General features: G+C 46.9%; 2 protein-coding genes across 3 annotated transcripts in view; both read right to left on the bottom strand.

Annotated features, from left to right (window-relative positions):
- Positions 1–15750, bottom strand: part of LOC139565695 (transmembrane and coiled-coil domain protein 3-like) — a 66018-nt gene extending 50268 nt beyond the window's left edge. The window contains exons 1-2 of one of the 2 annotated variants that reach the window (XM_071386198.1): positions 15481–15750; positions 15002–15080 (exon numbers count right to left, since the gene is read on the bottom strand). In XM_071386198.1, the coding sequence (XP_071242299.1) occupies positions 15002–15064 (63 nt within the window). In that variant the 5' untranslated portion in view covers positions 15065–15080; positions 15481–15750. Of the gene's footprint in view, positions 1–7353; positions 7741–15001; positions 15081–15480 lie in introns of those variants that run through there. The other variant, XM_071386199.1, reaches the window with a different exon arrangement.
- A 120-nt stretch (positions 15751–15870) lies between these two features.
- LOC139565696 (NADH dehydrogenase [ubiquinone] 1 alpha subcomplex subunit 12-like) lies at positions 15871–17483 on the bottom strand. The gene is made up of 4 exons (XM_071386200.1): positions 17143–17483; positions 16754–16836; positions 16441–16528; positions 15871–16174 (listed from the first exon to the last, which is right to left on the bottom strand). Exons 3-4 carry the CDS (start codon positions 16494–16496, stop codon positions 16000–16002), a joined length of 231 nt encoding a protein of 76 aa, XP_071242301.1. The 5' UTR covers positions 16497–16528; positions 16754–16836; positions 17143–17483; the 3' UTR covers positions 15871–15999.
- Positions 17484–19625: the final 2142 nt, after the last annotated feature.

Genomic DNA, 19625 nt, shown 5'->3' with positions numbered 1-19625 from the left:
ATTAGAATCTGGCTCCAAATTTTTCAATCAGTTATAGAACCAATTGCTCTATATGACAGTGAAGTATGGGGTCCAATCTCTAAAAATGAATTTACCAAATGGGACAGACATCCAATCGAAATACTGCATGCAGAGTTTTGCAAGACTGTATTGCAAGTGCAAAGAAAAACTCCAAATAACACATGTAGAGCAGAATTGGGCCAATACCCCCTCCTCATTCGAATAGAAAAAAGAGCCATCAAATTTTACAACCATCTAAAAACAAGTGAACCCAAAACATTCCATCACACAGCTCTACAATGTCAAGAGATGAAACAAGAGAAGAGTCCCCTCAACCAGCTGGCTCAGTCCACCAACCCAAACCAACCCCATAGAGCCTCAGGACAGCACTCAGAAAATCTGACCCAACCAAATCATCACAAAACAAAAGGAAAAATATATCACCTATTGGAAAGACACCACAAAAAAATCTAAGTAAACTTCAATGCTATTTGGCTCTAAACAGACAGTACATGGTGGCAGACTATCTAACCACTGTGACTGATAGAAAACTGAGGAAAACATTGACTAGGTACAGACTCAGTGAGCACAGTCTGGCTATAGAGGCCGGTCGTCACAGACAAACCTGGCTGCCCAGAGAGGACAGGCTGTGCTCACTCTGCTCCAGGGGAGAGGTAGAGACAGAGCTGCATTTCCTATTACACTGTGACAAATACTCAGACTTAAGAGAATATTTCTTTCCCAAAATTATAATTCAATACAAAGAATTTGAAACTATAAAAGATGAAGAAAAAATAAAATATTTATTGGGTGAAAAGCCAAAATGTGCAGTTTATATATATATAAATATATATTTTTATTTTTCGATATGTATACTTTGACAATGTAAGTAATAATGAACTTGCCATGTCAATAAAGTCAATTGAATTTAATTTAATTGAGAGACAGAGAGAGGGGGGGAGAGAGACAGAGAGAGGGGGGAGAAGAAGAGAGAGAAAGAGGGAGAGAGGGGGGGAGGATAAGAGTGAAAACAGCATAGTAGAGTTCATAGAAAGACAGGGCAATTGACCATTACCATTAAGAATGCAAACACTCAACCTAATTGTGCTAACTATGGTGACCTCTGACCTATGGTCATGTGACTGCTCTTACAGGCCATGGGGCGGTTTCCTATAGGCCACTGAGGCTCCAGCAGCTTTCAGAAAGAGATCTGATATTTCACTCCCTTAGTGGGGGTCCAAAGTTACGCAGAGCACACCCTTTCATGTATACCTATGAACAGAAAACACACACACGCTCTGACACACACACACACATATAACTCTCCCACACACACACGTCTAAACCCAAATATCAAGCCGGTGGCATTCTGATTGAGTGTTAGAAGGTCTATTCTGAGTGTGTTTATTGACCGATGGGGAACTGTGAGAGAGTTGGCAGACAGGGCTGTGGTGTTAGAGAGAGGAGAGAGAGAGAGAGAGAGAGAGAGAGAGAGAGAGAGAGAGAGAGAGAGAAGAGACATAGAGAGAGAGAGGAAACTGAGTAACATTAAGAAATGCTATAGATGGAAGGAATGCCGTTTGGAAACCTACCAAAAAACAATTAGGCAACAACAAATTCAATCCCTTTTAGACAATTTCCTGGGTAAAACGTTCCACTGTAATAGTGAAGGTGTAATCTTGGCAGTAGAAAATCTTAACAGTATATTTGACCTCTCAGCTTCCCTATCAAATCTCAAATAGAAAACCGAAGAAAATGAACAACAATGACAAATGGTTTGATGAAGAATGCAAAAATCTAAGAAAGAAATTGAGAAACCTGTCCAACCAAAAACATAGAAACCCGGAAAACCTGAGTCTACTCCTTCACTGGTGAATCACTAAAACAATACAGAAATACACTACGGAAAAAGAAGGAACAGCACATCAGAAATCAGCTCAATGTAATTGAAGAATCAATAGACTAACCACTTCTGGGAAAATTGGAAAACACTAAACAAACAACAACACAAAGAATTATCTATACAAAATGATGTATGGGTAAACCACTTCTCCAATCTTTTTGGTTCTATAACAAAGAACAAAGAGCAAAAACATATACATGATCAAATACAAATCTTAGAATCAACTATTAAAGACTACCAGAACCCACTGGATTCTCCAATTACCTTGAATGAGCTACAGGACAAAATAAAAACCCTCCAACCCAAAAAGGCATGTGGTGTTGATGGTATCCTTAATGAAATGATCAAATATACAGACAACAAATTCCAATTGGCTATACTAAAACTCTTTAACATCCTCCTTAGCTCTGGCATCTTCCCCAATATTTGGAACCAAGGACTGATCACCCCAATCCACAAAAGTGGAGACAAATTTGACCCCAATAACGACCGTGGGATATGCGTCAACAGCAACCTTGGGAAAATCCTCTGCATTATCATTAACAGCAGACTTGTACATTTCCTCAGTGAAAACAATGTACTGAGCAAATGTCAAATTGGCTTTTTACCAAATTACCGTACAACAGACCATGTATTCACCCTGCACACCCTAATTGACAAACAAACAAACCAAAACAAAGGCAAAGTCTTCTCATGCTTTGTTGATTTCAAAAAAGCCTTCGACTCAATTTGGCATGAGGGTCTGCTATACAAAATGATGGAAAGTGGTGTTGGGGGTAAAACATATGTCATTATAAAATCCATGTACACAAACAACAAGTGTGCAGTAAATATAGGCAAAAAACACAAATTTCTTCCCACAGGGCCGTGGGGTGAGACAGGGATGCAGCTTAAGCCCCACCCTCTTCAACATATATATCAACGAATTGGCGTGGGCACTAGAAAAGTCTGCAGCACCCGGCCTCACCCTACTAGAATCTGAAGTCAAATGTCTACTGTTTGCTGATGATCTGGTGCTTCTATCACCAACCAAGGAGGGCCTACAGCAGCACCTAGATATTCTGCACAGATTCTGCCAGACCTGGGCCCTGACAGTAAATCTCAGTAAGACCAAAATAATGGTGTTCCAAAAAAGGTCCAGTCGCCAGAACCACAAATACAAATTCCATCTAGACACCGTTGCCCTAGAGCACACAAAAAACTATACATACCTTGGCGTAAACATCAGCGCCACAGGTAATTTCCACAAAGCTATGAACGATCTGAGAGACAAGGCAAGAAGGGCATTCTATGCCATCAAAAGGAACATAAAATTCAACATACCAATTAGGATCTGGGTTAAAATACTTGAATCAGTCGTAGAACACATTGCCCTTTATGGTTGTGAGGTCTGGGGTCCGCTCACCAACCAAGAATTCACAAAATGGGACAAACACCAAATTGAGACTCTGCATGCAGAATTCTGCAAAAATATCCTCCGTGTACAACGTAGAACACCAAATAATGCATGCAGAGCAGAATTAGGCCGATACCCACTTAATTATCAAAATCCAGAAAAGAGCCGTTAAAATTCTACAACCACCTAAAAGGAAGCGATTCCCAAACCTTCCATAACAAAGCCATCACCTACAGAGAGATGAACCTGGAGAAGAGTCCCCTAAGCAAGCTGGTCCCGGGGCTCTGTTCACAAACAGACCGCACAGAGACCCAGGACAACAACACAATTGGACCAAACCAAATCATGAGAAAACAAAAAGATAATTACTTCACACATTGGAAAGAATTAACAAAAAAACTGAGCAAACTAGAATGCTATTTGGCCCTAAACAGAGAGTACACAGTGGCAGAATACCTGACCACTGTGACTGACCCAAACTTAAGGAAAGCTTTGACTATGTACAGACTCAGTGAGCATAGCCTTGCTATTGAAAAAGGCCACCGTAGGCAGACATGGCTCTCAAGGGAAGACAGGCTATGTGCACACTGCCCACACAATGAGGTGGAAACAGAGCTGCACTTCCTAACCTCCTGCCCAGTATTAGAGACACATATTTCCCTCAGATTACACAGATCCACAAATAATTCAAAAACAAACCTAATTTTGATAAACTCCCCTATCTACTGGGTAAAATTCCACAGTGTGCCATCACAGCAGCAAGATTTGTGACCTGTTGCCACAAGAAAAGGGCAAACAGTGAAGAACAAACACCATTGTAAATACAACCCATATTTATGCTTATTTATTTTCCCTTGTGTACTTTAACCATTTGTACATTGTTGCAACACTGTATATATACATAACATACATTTGTAATGTCTATATTCTTTTGAAACTTCTGTATGTGCAATGTTTACTGTTAATTTTTATTGTTTATTTCACTTTTGTATATTATCTACCTCACTTGCTTTGGCAATGTTAACACATGTTTCCCATGCCAATAAAGCCCCTTGAATTGAATTGAGAGGAGAGAGAGATCGATAGAGAGAGAGATAGAGCAGAGCCACTGTCAGATGGAGATGGAGTGATAATATCAGACTGATGCATCCTGCCATTACTTTAATGTATTGTTGTTCTGATTAATATTGTTGTTGTAGTTGTTGTTAATGGTAATCCCATGTCCACTACTATTATTATTGCTGTTGGTCCCATCATTTATTTATATATAAATAGATATATATTTGATATATATATAAATATATATTTATATTTTTCGATATGTATACTTTGACAATGTAAGTAATAATGAACTTGCCATGTCAATAAAGTCAATTGAATTGAATTGAATTGAGAGAGGAGAGAGATAGAGAGAGAGAGAGAGAGAGAGAGAGGAGAGAAAGAAAAAGAGAGAGAGAGAGAGCAGAGCCACTGTCAGATGGAGATGGAGTGATAATATCAGACTGATGCATCCTGCCTGTCAGCGAGCGAAAGCACTCAGCTGTGAATAACAAGCGGAATCACACCAGATAAAAGATAGAGAGAGGGAGAGATTAAGGGAAGAAAGGATGCACTTTTTTAGTTTCATTTTCACTCCATTCACACAAATGATGAGTCAGACACTGGTTATTAGAGTCTTCTTTGATTGGGCAATAAAACAGACCTCCCGCAGGAATATGAGAAGTTGTTCCAAATACAAATGTCTTTTCTGTTGACATAATGGGAGGAGGAGGAGGGGAATTAATGGGAGGAAAGTATCACGCTGAGACAATTAACTGAAAGTAGATAATGTTGTTGCCTATTTGCAGTGTTTGTTTTGTACTTTGAATTGCAAGATTAGAGGATGTTTATTGGGATGAAGTGTTTTCATTCAGTTTCACGTAATTAGTTTCACAAATTTGTAAATCTGCTTTATACACTCACCACACACAGCCAATTTCAACACAATTAGGCGGTCAGCCAGCACTCCCCCACAGGCACGCACGCACACACACCCTAACACACTCTCATACGACCGTAAAGGTTTTCAGCGTACAGATCAGTGATAATTGAGACACATGTCAAGCCCAGGACTACCCATTGTAACAATCAATGTGTGTGTGTGTGTGTGTGTGTGTGTGTGTGTGTGTGTGTGTGTGTGTGTGTGTGTGTGTGTGTGTGTGTGTGTGTGTGTGTGTGTGTGTGTGTGTGTGTGTGTGTGTGTGTGTGTGTGTGTGTGTGTGTGTGTGTGTGTGTGTGTGTGTCTGTGGCAGCCCACCTGATGGCCAAATTGCTGTGAAATTGGAATCAAAGTATGTTTACTGGAGAAAAAAAAGTTATTGTTCCCATGGTAACACATCATGACGGACAGGTCAGAGTGTTTTCATCAACTGAGCATTAGGGGGTGTGGGGGTGATGACTGATGTGTATGACGGGGATGGGCTGAGGTAGTGCGGTGAGAGGTAATTATCACTAATGTACTGGTTTTGGAGTCTTGTGGTTGTTTTCTAATGAGGAGCACAACCAGAGAGGCTGACTAGTATTCTCCCCAGATGAACCTCACACAGCATCGGTACAGAAGTGAGATTCAGCTGCTGGTGGGGGGAATACTAGTCAGCCTCTCTGTGTGAGCACTGGGTGAAGCGAGCACTAAATGTTTACACAACACCTTCATTCACACAATCTCACAGAGTCGCACACACACACCACTAACAAGCTAAAACAATAAGACCATGTTGACACTACATCAGAGACGTGTCCCCGAGTTACCCACCACCTACTATGTGATAAACAACATGAAAGAGATCAGCAAAACTGACCAAGGCGTCCAAGCTCCTTGTATCTAAGGCAACGAGTTACTAAGGTGTTACCATGGCATCTAATATTTATTAAGGTAAGAGTTTAAGGACTTCTATTGTTAGAGTTTCTGTACACACACACGCACGCACGCACACACACACACACACACACACACACACACACACACACACACACACACACACACACACACACACACACACACACACACACACACACACACACACACACACACACACACACACACACACACACACACACACACACACACACACACACACAGTAACCAAATGCAGCCCTAACATAAAGGTAATGGTATATCTCCATGGTACAGAGAGACAGCATCAAGATAACCAGGGTCAGCATTACCAGAGAACTACTGACAAACCTTATGCCTACCTCTCCACCATACCTCTCTTCTTTCTCTCCCTCGCTGTCTCTTTTTTCTCATTAGTGGTCTGTGGCAAGACTGACTGGAAGAGAGTCATTATCCACACACACACACACGACTCAGCACAATGACAACAACTACCACTACCATAGGCCAGTCAGGAGGCACTGCTCAGCACTCACTGGGGAGGTAGAGAGAGGAGAACGAAGTAGGGAAGGGGTGATTAGAGAGAGAGAGAAACAGGTAGGGCAGAGAGAGAGATTAATGAGGTGGTCTGGATAACTAAAAGCAGATCAACCATCTATGACTGACTGGTTTTAAAGACATCCCTCTGGCGTCTGGCGTTAGGCAAGCAGCATAGTATAACTATACGTGCGTGCGCACACACACACACACACACACACACACACACACACACACACACACACACACACACACACACACACACACACACACACACACACACACACACACACACACACACACAGACACACACACACACACCACACACACACACACACACACACACACACACACACCACACACAGGGGCAGGACACAACACGTCTGACACAACCTCTCCCTGCTTTGCTCTTTTTCTGTAACACTACCGTCTGTTTACCTGGTGTTTACATTCACCCAAATGTCCCCCCCCCCCCACACACACACACAGCTCCTCACGTGGTGCTTGTCAAAGTCTGCCTATGAACTGCCGTCAGTATAAACACACAGCTGACAGCATGTGACTACAGTTCTGCCTACGTTTAGACTGGAAATAGCTTGGAGACTGTAGTACCTTGAGATATACAGTCTCAGCCACACACCCTACCTCTGTGACGTGGATGAGTGGGATGGTCGTGAAGTGCTTCTTCATCTCTCCTCAACCTCAGGGTTAAGGGCCAGAGTGTGTGAAGTCAAAGTTCATTCCTACGAGCTCCAGAAGACGCTCAGTGATCATCAAAGAGCTGGCAGCCTTTTAGAGGACCAGCCACTGTGGGAGGAGTGTGTGTGGTTTCCCTCTGGCTCTGGTGAAAGCCCTTCCTTCCTGTCAGTGGAGATAAAGATGTGCCGTCACAAGGCCCGTCTCAGACTTCCCTAACCAACATCCTAAAAATCCAAAGATACACTCCTACACACACACACACACACACACACACACACACACACACACACTCCTACACACACACACCCACTCTGAGCCCGTTCCCTTCCACACCAGGTGCTACTGAACTGGTGTCAGTCTGCTGTCTTGTTTTGTCCTGTCCTGAGGTGCGTTCAGCAGTCTATTCTGTACTGTTCTGTTCTGCATGGTTCTGCCCTGTTCCTAAGTTCCTGAGGGGTTGGGAGAGACGCCCTTATAAGGCAGTAACCAGCCCCCACCCCCCCGCCTGAGGTTTATGATTCTTATCCACCTCCCTCCTTTGCCCGCCCGGGCACGCTTCACCACGGCATTCATTTATTACCTCTGAGGCCAATCAGGAGTCAGCAACCAGAACAACAGGCTGAGAGGTAGTAGGGATGTCCTACAGGTTAGGAGAGGGAGGGAATACAGGACCTCTGTATACTGCTGTTGGGATAGAGCTGGTAAAGTTAGGGAAGTAATCTCTCCCCCCTCCCTGTCTCAGTGGTGAATACATCCGACTGTATGTTTAAGAAGATTACAATTGATTTGATACCTTTGCTTTTCTCCTTCATCAGGAAAGTCTTGTAATGTGTTGATCTTTTTCTGTGAACTTTGCCCTTATGTGAACTTTGCCCCTTGTGTGAACTTTGCCCTTTCTGTGAACTTTGTCCGTCCTTCCGTCCGTCCAAAAGACAACTAAAAAAATAAAAAAATAAAACACACTTAAAGACCTCCAGTAATTTCCTTTACTGGATTTAAGCCTGGTGCCATTTTCTCCCATTTTCCATGGACATCTACTGTATCAATGACAATCTGTAGATTCACTAAATTTAGACTACCGGTGTGTGTGTGTGTGTGTGTGTGTGTGTGTGTGTGTGTGTGTGTGTGTGTGTGTGTGTGTGTGTGTGTGTGTGTGTGTGTGTGTGTGTGTGTGTGTGTGTGTGTGTGTGTGTGTGTGTGTGTCTCAATGCAACTGGGCTCTGCTCCCACTCCCACACATATTCAAATATACCCCCCAACTATCATTCACTAAGGCTAAGCCCACATGTCTCTGAGAACCATTCAGTGTGTCTCTTTCTCTCTATGTCTCTCTCAGAGCCCATTAAGAGCTGAGACACACAAGGGAGGTGAACAGAACAGGGCCGGAGGTATTTTTACAGCACTATGCTCAAGAGGAAGTCTAAAGGCCTGAAAACCCTACAAATAAAATGAAACATCTACAAAGTCGGGAGGCTTGTCTCCCTGTCCATGAAATAGTACAGACTCATCATATGTCATCTCCAGAGGAAAACAGAAATGAATACGATATGGACAGAAGGAAGAACAGAGGAGACACAATGAGGAGTCGGGTAGGAAGGAGAGTATAAGGGTAGCAGAAAGGAAAGAGAATGTAGCAGAAACTTGAAGAGGGAGGGAAAAGAAAATAGGGAGTTTGCTCAGAAGGAATAGAATGGGGACAGACAGACAGACAGAGAGTGGTGAGATGAGGGGAGAGGGATGAGGGTACCAGGGGGCAGAGGGGAGAGGGATGAGGGTACCAGGGGGCAGAGGGGAGAGGGATGAGGGTACCAGGGGGCAGAGGGGAGAGGGTACCAGGGGGCAGAGGGGAGAGAGATGAGGGTACCAGGGGGCAGAGGGGAGAGGGATGAGGGTACCAGGGGGCAGAGGGGAGAGGGTACCAGGGGGAAGAGGGGAGAGGGATGAGTGTACCAGGGGGCAGAGGGGAGAGGGATGAGGGTACCAGGGGGCAGAGGGGAGAGGGATGAGGGTACCAGGGGGCAGAGGGGAGAGGGATGTGGGTACCAGGGGGCAGAGGGGAGAGGGATGAGTGTACCAGGGGGCAGAGGGGAGCGGGATGAGGGTACCAGGGGGCAGAGGGGAGAGGGTACCAGGGGGCAGAGGGGAGAGGGATGAGGGTACCAGGGGGCAGAGGGTACCAGGGGGCAGAGGGGAGAGGGATGAGGGTACCAGGGGGCAGAGGGATGAGGGTACCAGGGGGCAGAGGGGGGAGGGATGAGGGTACCAGGGGGAGAGGGATGAGGGTACCAGGGGGCAGAGGGTACCAGGGGGCAGAGGGGAGAGGGATGAGGGTACCAGGGGGCAGAGGGATGAGGGTACCAGGGGGCAGAGGGGAGAGGGATGAGGGTACCAGGGGGCAGAGGGATGAGGGTACCAGGGGAGGGGGGAGGGTACCAGGGGGCAGAGAGGAGAGGGGATGAGGGTACCAGGGGACAGAGGAGAGAGGGATGAGGGTACCAGGGGGCAGAGGAGAGAGGGATGAGGGTACCAGGGGGAAGAGGAGAGAGGGATGAGGGTACCAGGGGGCAGAAGGGAGAGGGATGAGGGTACCAGGGGACAGAGGGGAGAGGGTACCAGGGGGCAGAGGGGAGAGGGTACCAGGGGGCAGAGGGGAGAGGGATGGGGGTACCAGGGGGCAGAGGGGAGAGGGATGGGGCTACCAGGGGGAAGAGGGGAGAGGGTACCAGGGGACAGAGGGGAGAGGGAACCAGGGGGCAGAGGGGAGCGGGATGAGGGTACCAGGGGGCAGAGGGGAGAGGGATGAGGGTACCAGGGGGCAAAGGGGAGAGGGATGAGTGTACCAGGGGGCAGAGAGATGAGGGTACCACGGGGCAGAGGGGAGAGGGATGAGGGTACCAGGGGGCAGAGAGATGAAGGTACCAGGGGGCAGAGGGGAGAGGGATGAGGGTACCAGGGGGCAGAGGGGAGAGGGGAGAGGGATGAGTGTACCAGGGGGCAGAGGGGAGAGGGATGAGTGTACCAGGGGGCAGAGGGGAGCGGGATGAGGGTACCAGGGGGCAGAGGGGAGAGGGTACCAGGGGGCAGAGGGGAGAGGGATGAGGGTACCAGTGGGCAGAGGGGAGAGGGATGAGGGTACCAGGGGGCAGAGGGATGAGGGTACCAGGGGGCAGAGGGGGGAGGGATGAGGGTGCCAGGGGGAGAGGGATGAGGGTACCAGGGGGCAGAGGGGAGAGGGATGAGGGTACCAGGGGGCAGAGGGATGAGGGTACCAGGGGGCAGAGGGGGGAGGGTACCAGGGGGCAGAGAGGAGAGGGGATGAGGGTACCAGGGGGCAGAGGAGAGAGGAGAGAGGGATGAGGGTACCAGGGGGCAGAGGAGAGAGGGATGAGGGTACCAGGGGGAAGAGGAGAGAGGGATGAGGGTACCAGGGGGCAGAAGGGAGAGGGATGAGGGTACCAGGGGGCAGAGGGGAGAGGGTACCAGGGGGCAGAGGGGAGAGGGTACCAGGGGGCAGAGGGGAGAGGGATGGGGGTACCAGGGGGCAGAGGGGAGAGGGATGGGGGTACCAGGGGGAAGAGGGGAGAGGGATGAGGGTACCAGGGGACAGAGGGGAGAGGGAACCAGGGGGCAGAGGGGAGCGGGATGAGGGTACCAGGGGGCAGAGGGGAGAGGGTACCAGGGGGCAAAGGGGAGAGGGATGAGGGTACCAGGGGGCAGAGAGATGAGGGTACCACGGGGCAGAGGGGAGAGGGATGAGGCTACCAGGGGGCAGAGAGATGAAGGTATCAGGGGGCAGAGGGGAGAGGGATGAGGGTACCAGGGGGCAGAGGGGAGAGGGATGAGTGTACCAGGGGGCAGAGGGGAGAGGGATGAGTGTACCAGGGGGCAGAGGGGAGAGGGATGAGGGTACCAGGGGGCAGAGGGGAGAGGGATGAGGGTACCAGGGGGCAGAGAGATGAGGGTACCAGGGGGTAGAGGGGAGAGGGATGAGGGTACCAGAGGGTAGAGGGATGAGTGTACCAGGGGGCAGAGGGGAGCGGGATGAGGGTACCAGGGGGCAGAGGGGAGAGAGATGAGGGTACCAGAGGGCAGAGGGGAGAGGGATGATGGTACCAGGGGGCAGAGGGGAGAGGGATGAGGGTACCAGGGGGCAGAGGGGAGAGGGATGAGTGTGTTACCAGGGGGCAGAGGGGAGAGGGATGAGGGTACCAGGGGGCAGAGGAGAGAGGGATGAGGGTACTAGGGGAAAGAGGGAGAGGGATGAGGGTACCAGGAGGCAGAAGGGAGAGGGATGAGGGTACCAGGGGACAGAGGGGAGAGGGTACCAGGGGACAGAGGGGAGAGGGATGGGGGTACCAGGGGGCAGAGGGGAGAGGGATGGGGGTACCAGGGGGCAGAGGGGAGAGGGATGAGGGTACCAGGGGGCAGAGGGGAGAGGGATGAGGGTACCAGGGGGCAGAGGGTACCAGAGGGCAGAGGGGAGAGGGATGAGGGTACCAGGGGGCAGAGGGGAGAGGGATGAGGGTACCAGGGGGCAGAGGGTACCAGGGGGCAGAGGGGAGAGGGATGAGGGTACCAGGGGGCAGAGGGGAGAGGGATGAGGGTACCAGGGGGCAGAGGGTACCAGGGGCAGAGGGGAGAGGGATGAGGGTACCAGGGGGCAGAGGGGGGAGGGATGAGGGTACCAGGGGGCAGAGGGATGAGGGTACCAGGGGGCAGAGGGGAGAGGGTACCAGGGGGCAGAGGGATGGGGGTACCAGGGGGCAGAGGGGAGAGGGATGGGGGTACCAGGGGGAAGAGGGGAGAGGGTACCAGGGGACAGAGGGGAGAGGGAACCAGGGGGCAGAGGGGAGCGGGATGAGGGTACCAGGGGGCAGAGGGGAGAGGGATGAGGGTACCAGGGGGCAAAGGGGAGAGAGATGAGGGTACCAGGGGGCAGAGGGGAGAGGGATGAGGGTACCAGAGGGCAGAGGGGAGAGGGATGAGTGTACCAGGGGGCAGAGGGAGGAGGGTACCAGGGGGCAGAGGGGAGAGGTTACCAGGGGGCAGAGAGGAGAGGGATGAGGGTACCAGGGGAAAGAGGGAGAGGGATGAGGGTACCAGGAGGCAGAAGGGAGAGGGATGAGGGTACCAGGGGACAGAGGGGAGAGGGTACCAGGGGACAGAGGGGAGAGGGATGGGGGTACCAGGGGGCAGAGGGGAGAGGGATGGGGGTACCAGGGGGCAGAGGGGAGAGGGATGAGGGTACCAGGGGGCAGAGGGGAGAGGGATGAGGGTACCAGGGGGCAGAGGGTACCAGGGGGCAGAGGGGAGAGGGATGAGGGTACCAGGGGGCAGAGGGGAGAGGGATGAGGGTACCAGGGGGCAGAGGGTACCAGGGGGCAGAGGGGAGAGGGATGAGGGTACCAGGGGGCAGAGGGGAGAGGGATGAGTGTACCAGGGGGCAGAGGGGAGAGGGATGAGGGTACCAGGGGGCAGAGGGGGGAGGGATGAGGGTACCAGGGGGCAGAGGGATGAGGGTACCAGGGGGCAGAGGGGAGAGGGTACCAGGGGGCAGAGGGGAGAGGGTACCAGGGGGCAGAGGGATGAGGGTACCAGGGGGCAGAGGGGGGAGAGATGCACCTGCTCTAAATTGAGTCCTTATATTCCCTCTGGTACCCAGCTGGCATCACCACCAACACAGCTGCCACTATATATATATATACACACACACACACACACACACACACACACACACACACACACACACACACACACACACACACACACACACACACACACACACACACACACACACACACACACACACACACACACACACGCAAATTGAGAGGAATAGAGAGATGGGGAGAGAGAGAAGAGGAGAGAGTTGCAGAGAGAAAAGGGAAAGTGAGATGAGAGATGTGTTGAGTGTTCACTGACCTTATAATTAGCCACAAGGAAGTATCGCCATGGCAGTACAAGTCCTCTCACTTAACTCAGATGCCATTTTACTCCATTTACACAAATGATGACTGAGACAGTAGCTGAAACACCAGCGACACAGCTCTGATATCCGACACACACTAAACCTAACCAACCAAACATGGCAGACTTGTGTTCCTTTACAGCAGGTTCCGTTAAACCCTAAGCCCTCTATAATAATCCCTTAGACCTTTAGCACCAGGAGCGTCAACCCACTGAGAGACAGTGAAGTTGGAAACACATTTAAACGCTCCAGTTAGTTCAAACACCTTCCAGCAAGGCGCCAAAAGATTACTCAGGATCTTATGAGATTGTCCCCCGGTCCCCGTCCTGGTGCCTATGTGACTGGCTTCCAAATGAAAGCTGGTCACATTCTAGTCAGAGGTAGCTGGATATATTGCAACACCTGGAACTGCTGACTTGTGGCAATGTTATTTCACATCAACAAAGAGCTCCTCAACAACAGCCATTTACATGCTCAAAAGCCAAGTGCTCATGAATTTTGTTTGATTTAATTATGATATAGCTGAGGTGTGAGTTGAATGCCGACTATATCAGGGAACACAGTGACCCCAGGTGGATGGATCAGTCATTACAGGTCTTCCTGACTGATAGAAAGTGGAAAGGAGAAAATTATGTGGCCCCTTTCCAATAACTCTTTCAAGGCCCAGTGCAGTCAAAAAGGTGACTTTTCTGTGTTTTATATATGTTTCCACACCATGAGGTTGGAATAATACTGTGAAATTGTGAAAATTATGATAATTTTAGTGTAAGAGCTGTTTGAAAACGCCACCTTAAATTTCAGCCTGCTTTGGTGGGATGCAGTTTTGGTCTGCCTGGTGACATCTCCAGATGGTAAATTAGTTAATAGACCAATAAGAACGATAGTTCCAAACCTCTCTGCCAATAACAGCTAGTTTAATTTGTTCCCCTCCCAACTCAGACCACTCCTAGAGTGTCCAAGCAAAATTCTCGTTTGAGAAATTGATCTTTGCTAAGAAGCTATTTTTCATGTTTCTAGTCACAGGTTCAGGAATGGCTGAAAAATCACAACATTTCTCTGAAATGAACCCTCCAAATAGCAGTGTTGGGAGATTTAGAAAACCATCGTCAATCAATTAACAATATAATAACACTTTTAGTAAAAATATTTATCTTACAATCTGTATATACTATGCGATTAGACAGGTTCAGAATGTAAGTGAAACATCACATCACAGTTGAAAAACATATGGCACATGGAAATCATAAGAGGGTGGTTTACAGAGATAGGTGAAGAGGGGGTGTGGTGGATGGGCCCCCCCCCAAAAAAAAAGTATACAACATTTTTTTTAATCTAAGAAAATCTGCTATTTTGGTTTCTTTTTGAACATTTTAATTGAAAACAATCACAGTATGTTACTTAATTGTTACCCAGAAATTATGTTATATTGAGATTTAAAAAAAGGCTGCATTGGACCTTACACATGCATCCTTCCTTCCTCTCTCCCTTGAAGTAACCACTATAGTAACACATTTGGGATGGTGGATATTTATGAGGGTTTCACCTATCCAGCCATGTCATTTCATTTCAGTGAGGGGGCATTTAAAAATGATTCAAACAGCCATATAAAGGGATAGAGAGACTGACCTCATCCTTTGCCTCCTCACTGACCCCACGGCCAAATAGCGTTGACAGCGTAAACCTTCTCATCTAACAGCCCGGACCACTGGAAGCAAAGGCAGGGTTAGAATACCGGTAAACCCTGAGTAACCAAGCTGCTTCTGAAAATATCTATGTCCTTACTATGGTACAGACTACAGTAGAATAGCTATTATGACACCTACAAGTAGATAAACTCTGCAATTTTTCCAGTGCAGAAAAATATCTACTTAAACGCCATATGAAAAGATTCACCAGGGACTAATACAGTATTTATTTTCTGCACCACCAAAGATAGTCAAACTATGGTCTTAACTGGACATTCACATTAGAGAATTGTCTGCAAACTCACAGACTGGTACTGGATTGACAAACACTGCTCTTATATATTGCAAATGGCTTTGATATAACTTTAACCTTCAGTCAGTAGTCCAGCATGGGCCACAAGCCGAGAAGAGTCAACTCACCTCTCATAGCACAGCAGAGTCCCCGAGAGGACAGAGGGACTGGAGCTGGGAGTGTGAGTGTCTTTCTGCCTGTGTGAATGTGACAACACCCTGCCCACAATATCACTCTGATATGATGGTCATCTGATCAGACATGCTCTTAGTACCCCCGTGTGAAATACTGCAGCCTTTTCTCAGCTCAGCAATATCCTGTGGTCTGCAACACACACACAAATCAGACCATCTAACACCCTCAGAGAAACATTACCTCATAATCTGCCCCTCAACAATGGGCCAGTCTCAGTCAGTCTTAAAAAACCTCTCAAACAAACTCATGTTGCTAACATTTTAAGTGTCACTAGTGACATAACAGCCCACAGTTCACACATAAGGACTGAGTCATCACCAGTGTCCATATAGATTTGATTTTATTTAGAAGCAAAGATGTGCTGGTGAACGCACACACAGGAAATCAAACTCATAATTTATAGAACAAGGTCACGGGTCAGAGGTTGAAGGTCAGGTCGGGTCACAGCAGGGTCACTGAGCCTTTGGGGGCACCCACTCGTGGATCTTCTTGCGGGTGGTGGAGTAGGGCACGTACGCCTGGGCCGAACCACTCACGTTGAACTGGTGGACCTCCGCCAGGAACTTCTTGGGCGTAGGAGGGTGTGTGGTGGGAGGGTTGTCTGTCATACAGTGCAGCCAGCGATGCCTGAGGAGATTTAAGATTGGGAGTTAGCATCAGGTACTCATTTCATCAATAGGCTAGTTGATCAATAGAAGGTTCTTAGACGGTAAAAACACAATTAAGACACCAGTACATCAACTCAATGAGTACCACCCAGATCTGTGACAATTCCATATTCAGAACTTTGTCAGCAATTTTACTATGAAGGCCAGTATCTCCAACATGGCAATGGCCCAGTCACTGAGATCGAGGCAACTCCACCTGTGTCAAACCAAGTAAGATGTATTTACCATTCAGCGGGCACCATGCTGCCATCCACCTCCCACATGGTGTTCTTTCCATTCATCTCTGTGGTGTAGATCACCCAGCGGTGACGACCTGACAAGAAGAGGTGTTACTCTGAGTACAATGCAGGTCTTTGAACAGGCCACTCTACCACACTTCTACCACTTGATTTCCCCACAGTCTGACCAATCAACTCCATATGGAAAATATCATATTTGCTGACTACATTCAGAGATAATATGATGTTTATCACTGCATTACATAGCCTAAGACCATTACTGGTAATGTGAGCTGAGGTTTCGGTCTATTCAACCTTACCAAAAAAGTAGCGTGTGTCCTCAAAGTACTTGTTTCCATACTTGTCCACGCCAATCAGCGCTCCCGTTTTCACATCATTTGCCCTGTAACAAAATAACAGTCACTCCAAGTTAGATAACTAGCTGGCTAGTCCATTAGCCCATCCACTAGCACTATGTCTAATTTGTCAGACCGGATACAGGTCAGAGATCACACAATCAAGTAGCCTTAAAACAGCTTTTAAAAAGAGCAGTGAATCCGTTTGTTTACAATTTAGCCAGCTACAGTAGTTAACGATAGCAAGTTAGCTAGCAGGTTGCCTGTCGACCGGGGACACTCGAGTAAATGCATTGAAAGTAACGACAACCACCTCTTGATTACAAAGCACATTATATCGTTCTTATACTGACCTGAATAACTGAACAAATAAGCCTTTCACACCACCGTGACCTCCTAACTGTCCCAAAGCCCTTCGAACGACATGTGTATATACTCCGCCATTTTTAGACGGGACTGATTTGGGTAACGGACGGACACTACTGTACTTTTGTGCTAAAACGCTTCCCGGTCCACAACAGTTCCGTCCATTGTTTCAAGTCTAACAGTAGTTAGTCTACCAACAGCATTTCAAGCATTGTTTCTCTTTTGTTCTGTGATGACAGTAAATGAGTAAAGTAAACCGTAGTAAGAAAATGCTACCGCCTACAGTGGGGAGAACAAGTATTTGTTCCAGCATGACAACGACCCGAAACACACAGCCAGGGCAACTAAGGAGTGGCTCCGTAAGAAGCATCTCAAGGTCCTGGAGTGGCCTAGCCAGTCTCCAGACCTGAACCCAATAGAAAATCTTTGGAGGGAGCTGAAAGTCCGTATTGCCCAGCGACAGCCCCGAAACCTGAAGGATCTGGAGAAGGTCTGTATGGAGAAGTGGGCCAAAACCCCTGCTGCAGTGTGTGCAAACCTGGTCAAGAACTACAGGAAACGTATTATCTCTGTAATTGCAAACAAAGGTTTCTGTACCAAATATTAAGTTCTGCTTTTCTGATGTATCAAATACTTATGTCATGCAATAAAATGCAAATTAATTACTTAAAAATCATACAATGTGATTTTCTGGATTTTTGTTTTAGATTCCGTCTCTCACAGTTGAAGTGTACCTATGATAAAAATTACAGACCTCTGCATGCTTTGTAAGTAGGAAAACCTGCAGAATCGTCAGTGTATCAAATACTTGTTCTCCCCACTGTAACTGTCCATTTTGAAGTGTCTCAATACTAGAAACAATTTGATGACAAGACGGGTAACCTATTGTAAAAATAATAATAATGTAACCATGCTAACAGTCTTGTCTCAAGTGTATCTTACTTGGGAGCAAAATGTGATGACTAATATAGAAGTATAATTTAGAAGCTAAATGTAATGACATACTAATTAGTTATAATAAAATGCTACCATAGTAATACATTTAAAAAATACTTTCATACAGCGTCTTCAGAAATTATTCACAACCCTCGACTTTTTCCACATGTTGTTGTGTTACAGATGTTGTGTCACTGGCCTACACGCAATACACCACAATGTCAAAGTGGAATTCTATTTTTAGAAATTTTTACAAATTGAAACGTCTTGAGTCAATAAGTATTCAACTCCTTTGTTATGCCAAACCTGAGTTCAGGAGTAAAATTGTGCTTAACAAGTCACATAATAAGTTGCATGGACTCAATCTGTGTGCAATAATAGTGTTTAAGATGATTTTTGAATGACTACCTCATCTCTGTACCCCACACATACAATTATTTGTAAGGTCCCTCAGTCGAGCAGTGCATTTCAAACACAGATTTAACCACAAAGACCAAGGAGGTTTTACAATGCCTCGCAAAGAAGGGCACCTGTTGGTAGATGGGTAAAAAAACAAAAAAAAAACAGACATTGAATATCCATTTGAACATTACACTTTGGATGGTTTATCAATACACCCAGTCACTAAAAAGATACAGGCGTCCTTCCTAACTCAGTTGCCGGAGAGGAAGGATACTGCTCAGGGATTTCATCATGAGGCCAATGGTGGCTTTTAAACAGTTACAGAGTTTAATGGATGTGATAGGAGAAAACTGAGGATGGATCAACAACATTGTAGTTACTCCACAATACTAACCTAAATGAAAGAGTGAAAAGAAGGAAGCCTGTACAGAATAAAAATATTACAAAACCTGTTTGCAATAAGTCACTAAAGTAAAACTGCAAAAAATGTGGCAAAGAAATTACATTTATGTCCTGAATGCGAAGCGTTATGTTTGAGGCAAATCCAACACAACACATCACTGAGTACCACTCTTCATATTTTCAAGCATGATGGTGGCTACAGCATGTTATGGGTATACTTGTCATCGGCAAGGACTAGGAGTTTTTTTAGGTTAAAAAATAAATAGAATAGAACTAAGCAAAATCCTAGAGGAAAACCTGGTTCAGTCTGTTTTCCAACAGAAACTGGGAGAGAAATTCACCTTTCAGCAGGACAATAACTTAAAAGACAAGTTGCTTACCAATACGACATTGAATGTTCCTGAGTGGCCAAGTCACAGTTTTGACTTAAACCGGCTTGAAATTCTATGACAAGACTTGAAAATGGCTGTCTAGCAATGATGAACAACCAACTTGACAAAGCTTGAAGTATTTAAAAAAGAATAATGTGCAAATATTGTACAATCTAGGTGTGCAATGCTCTTAGAGACTTACCCAGAAAGACTCACAGCAGTAATCGCTGCCAAAGGTGATTCTAATATGTATTGACTCAGGGATGTGAGTACAGATGTAAATTAGATATTTCTGTGTTTCATTTTCAATAAATCCCCCCCCCCCAAAAAAAATCTATTTAATCCATTTTGAATTCAGG

This window comes from Salvelinus alpinus, chromosome 37 (assembly GCF_045679555.1).
Source record: "Salvelinus alpinus chromosome 37, SLU_Salpinus.1, whole genome shotgun sequence".
Taxonomy (NCBI): Eukaryota; Metazoa; Chordata; class Actinopteri; order Salmoniformes; family Salmonidae; genus Salvelinus; species Salvelinus alpinus.
The sequence above is the reverse complement of the archived record's forward strand: the minus strand, read 5'-3'. Positions and strand labels throughout refer to the sequence as shown.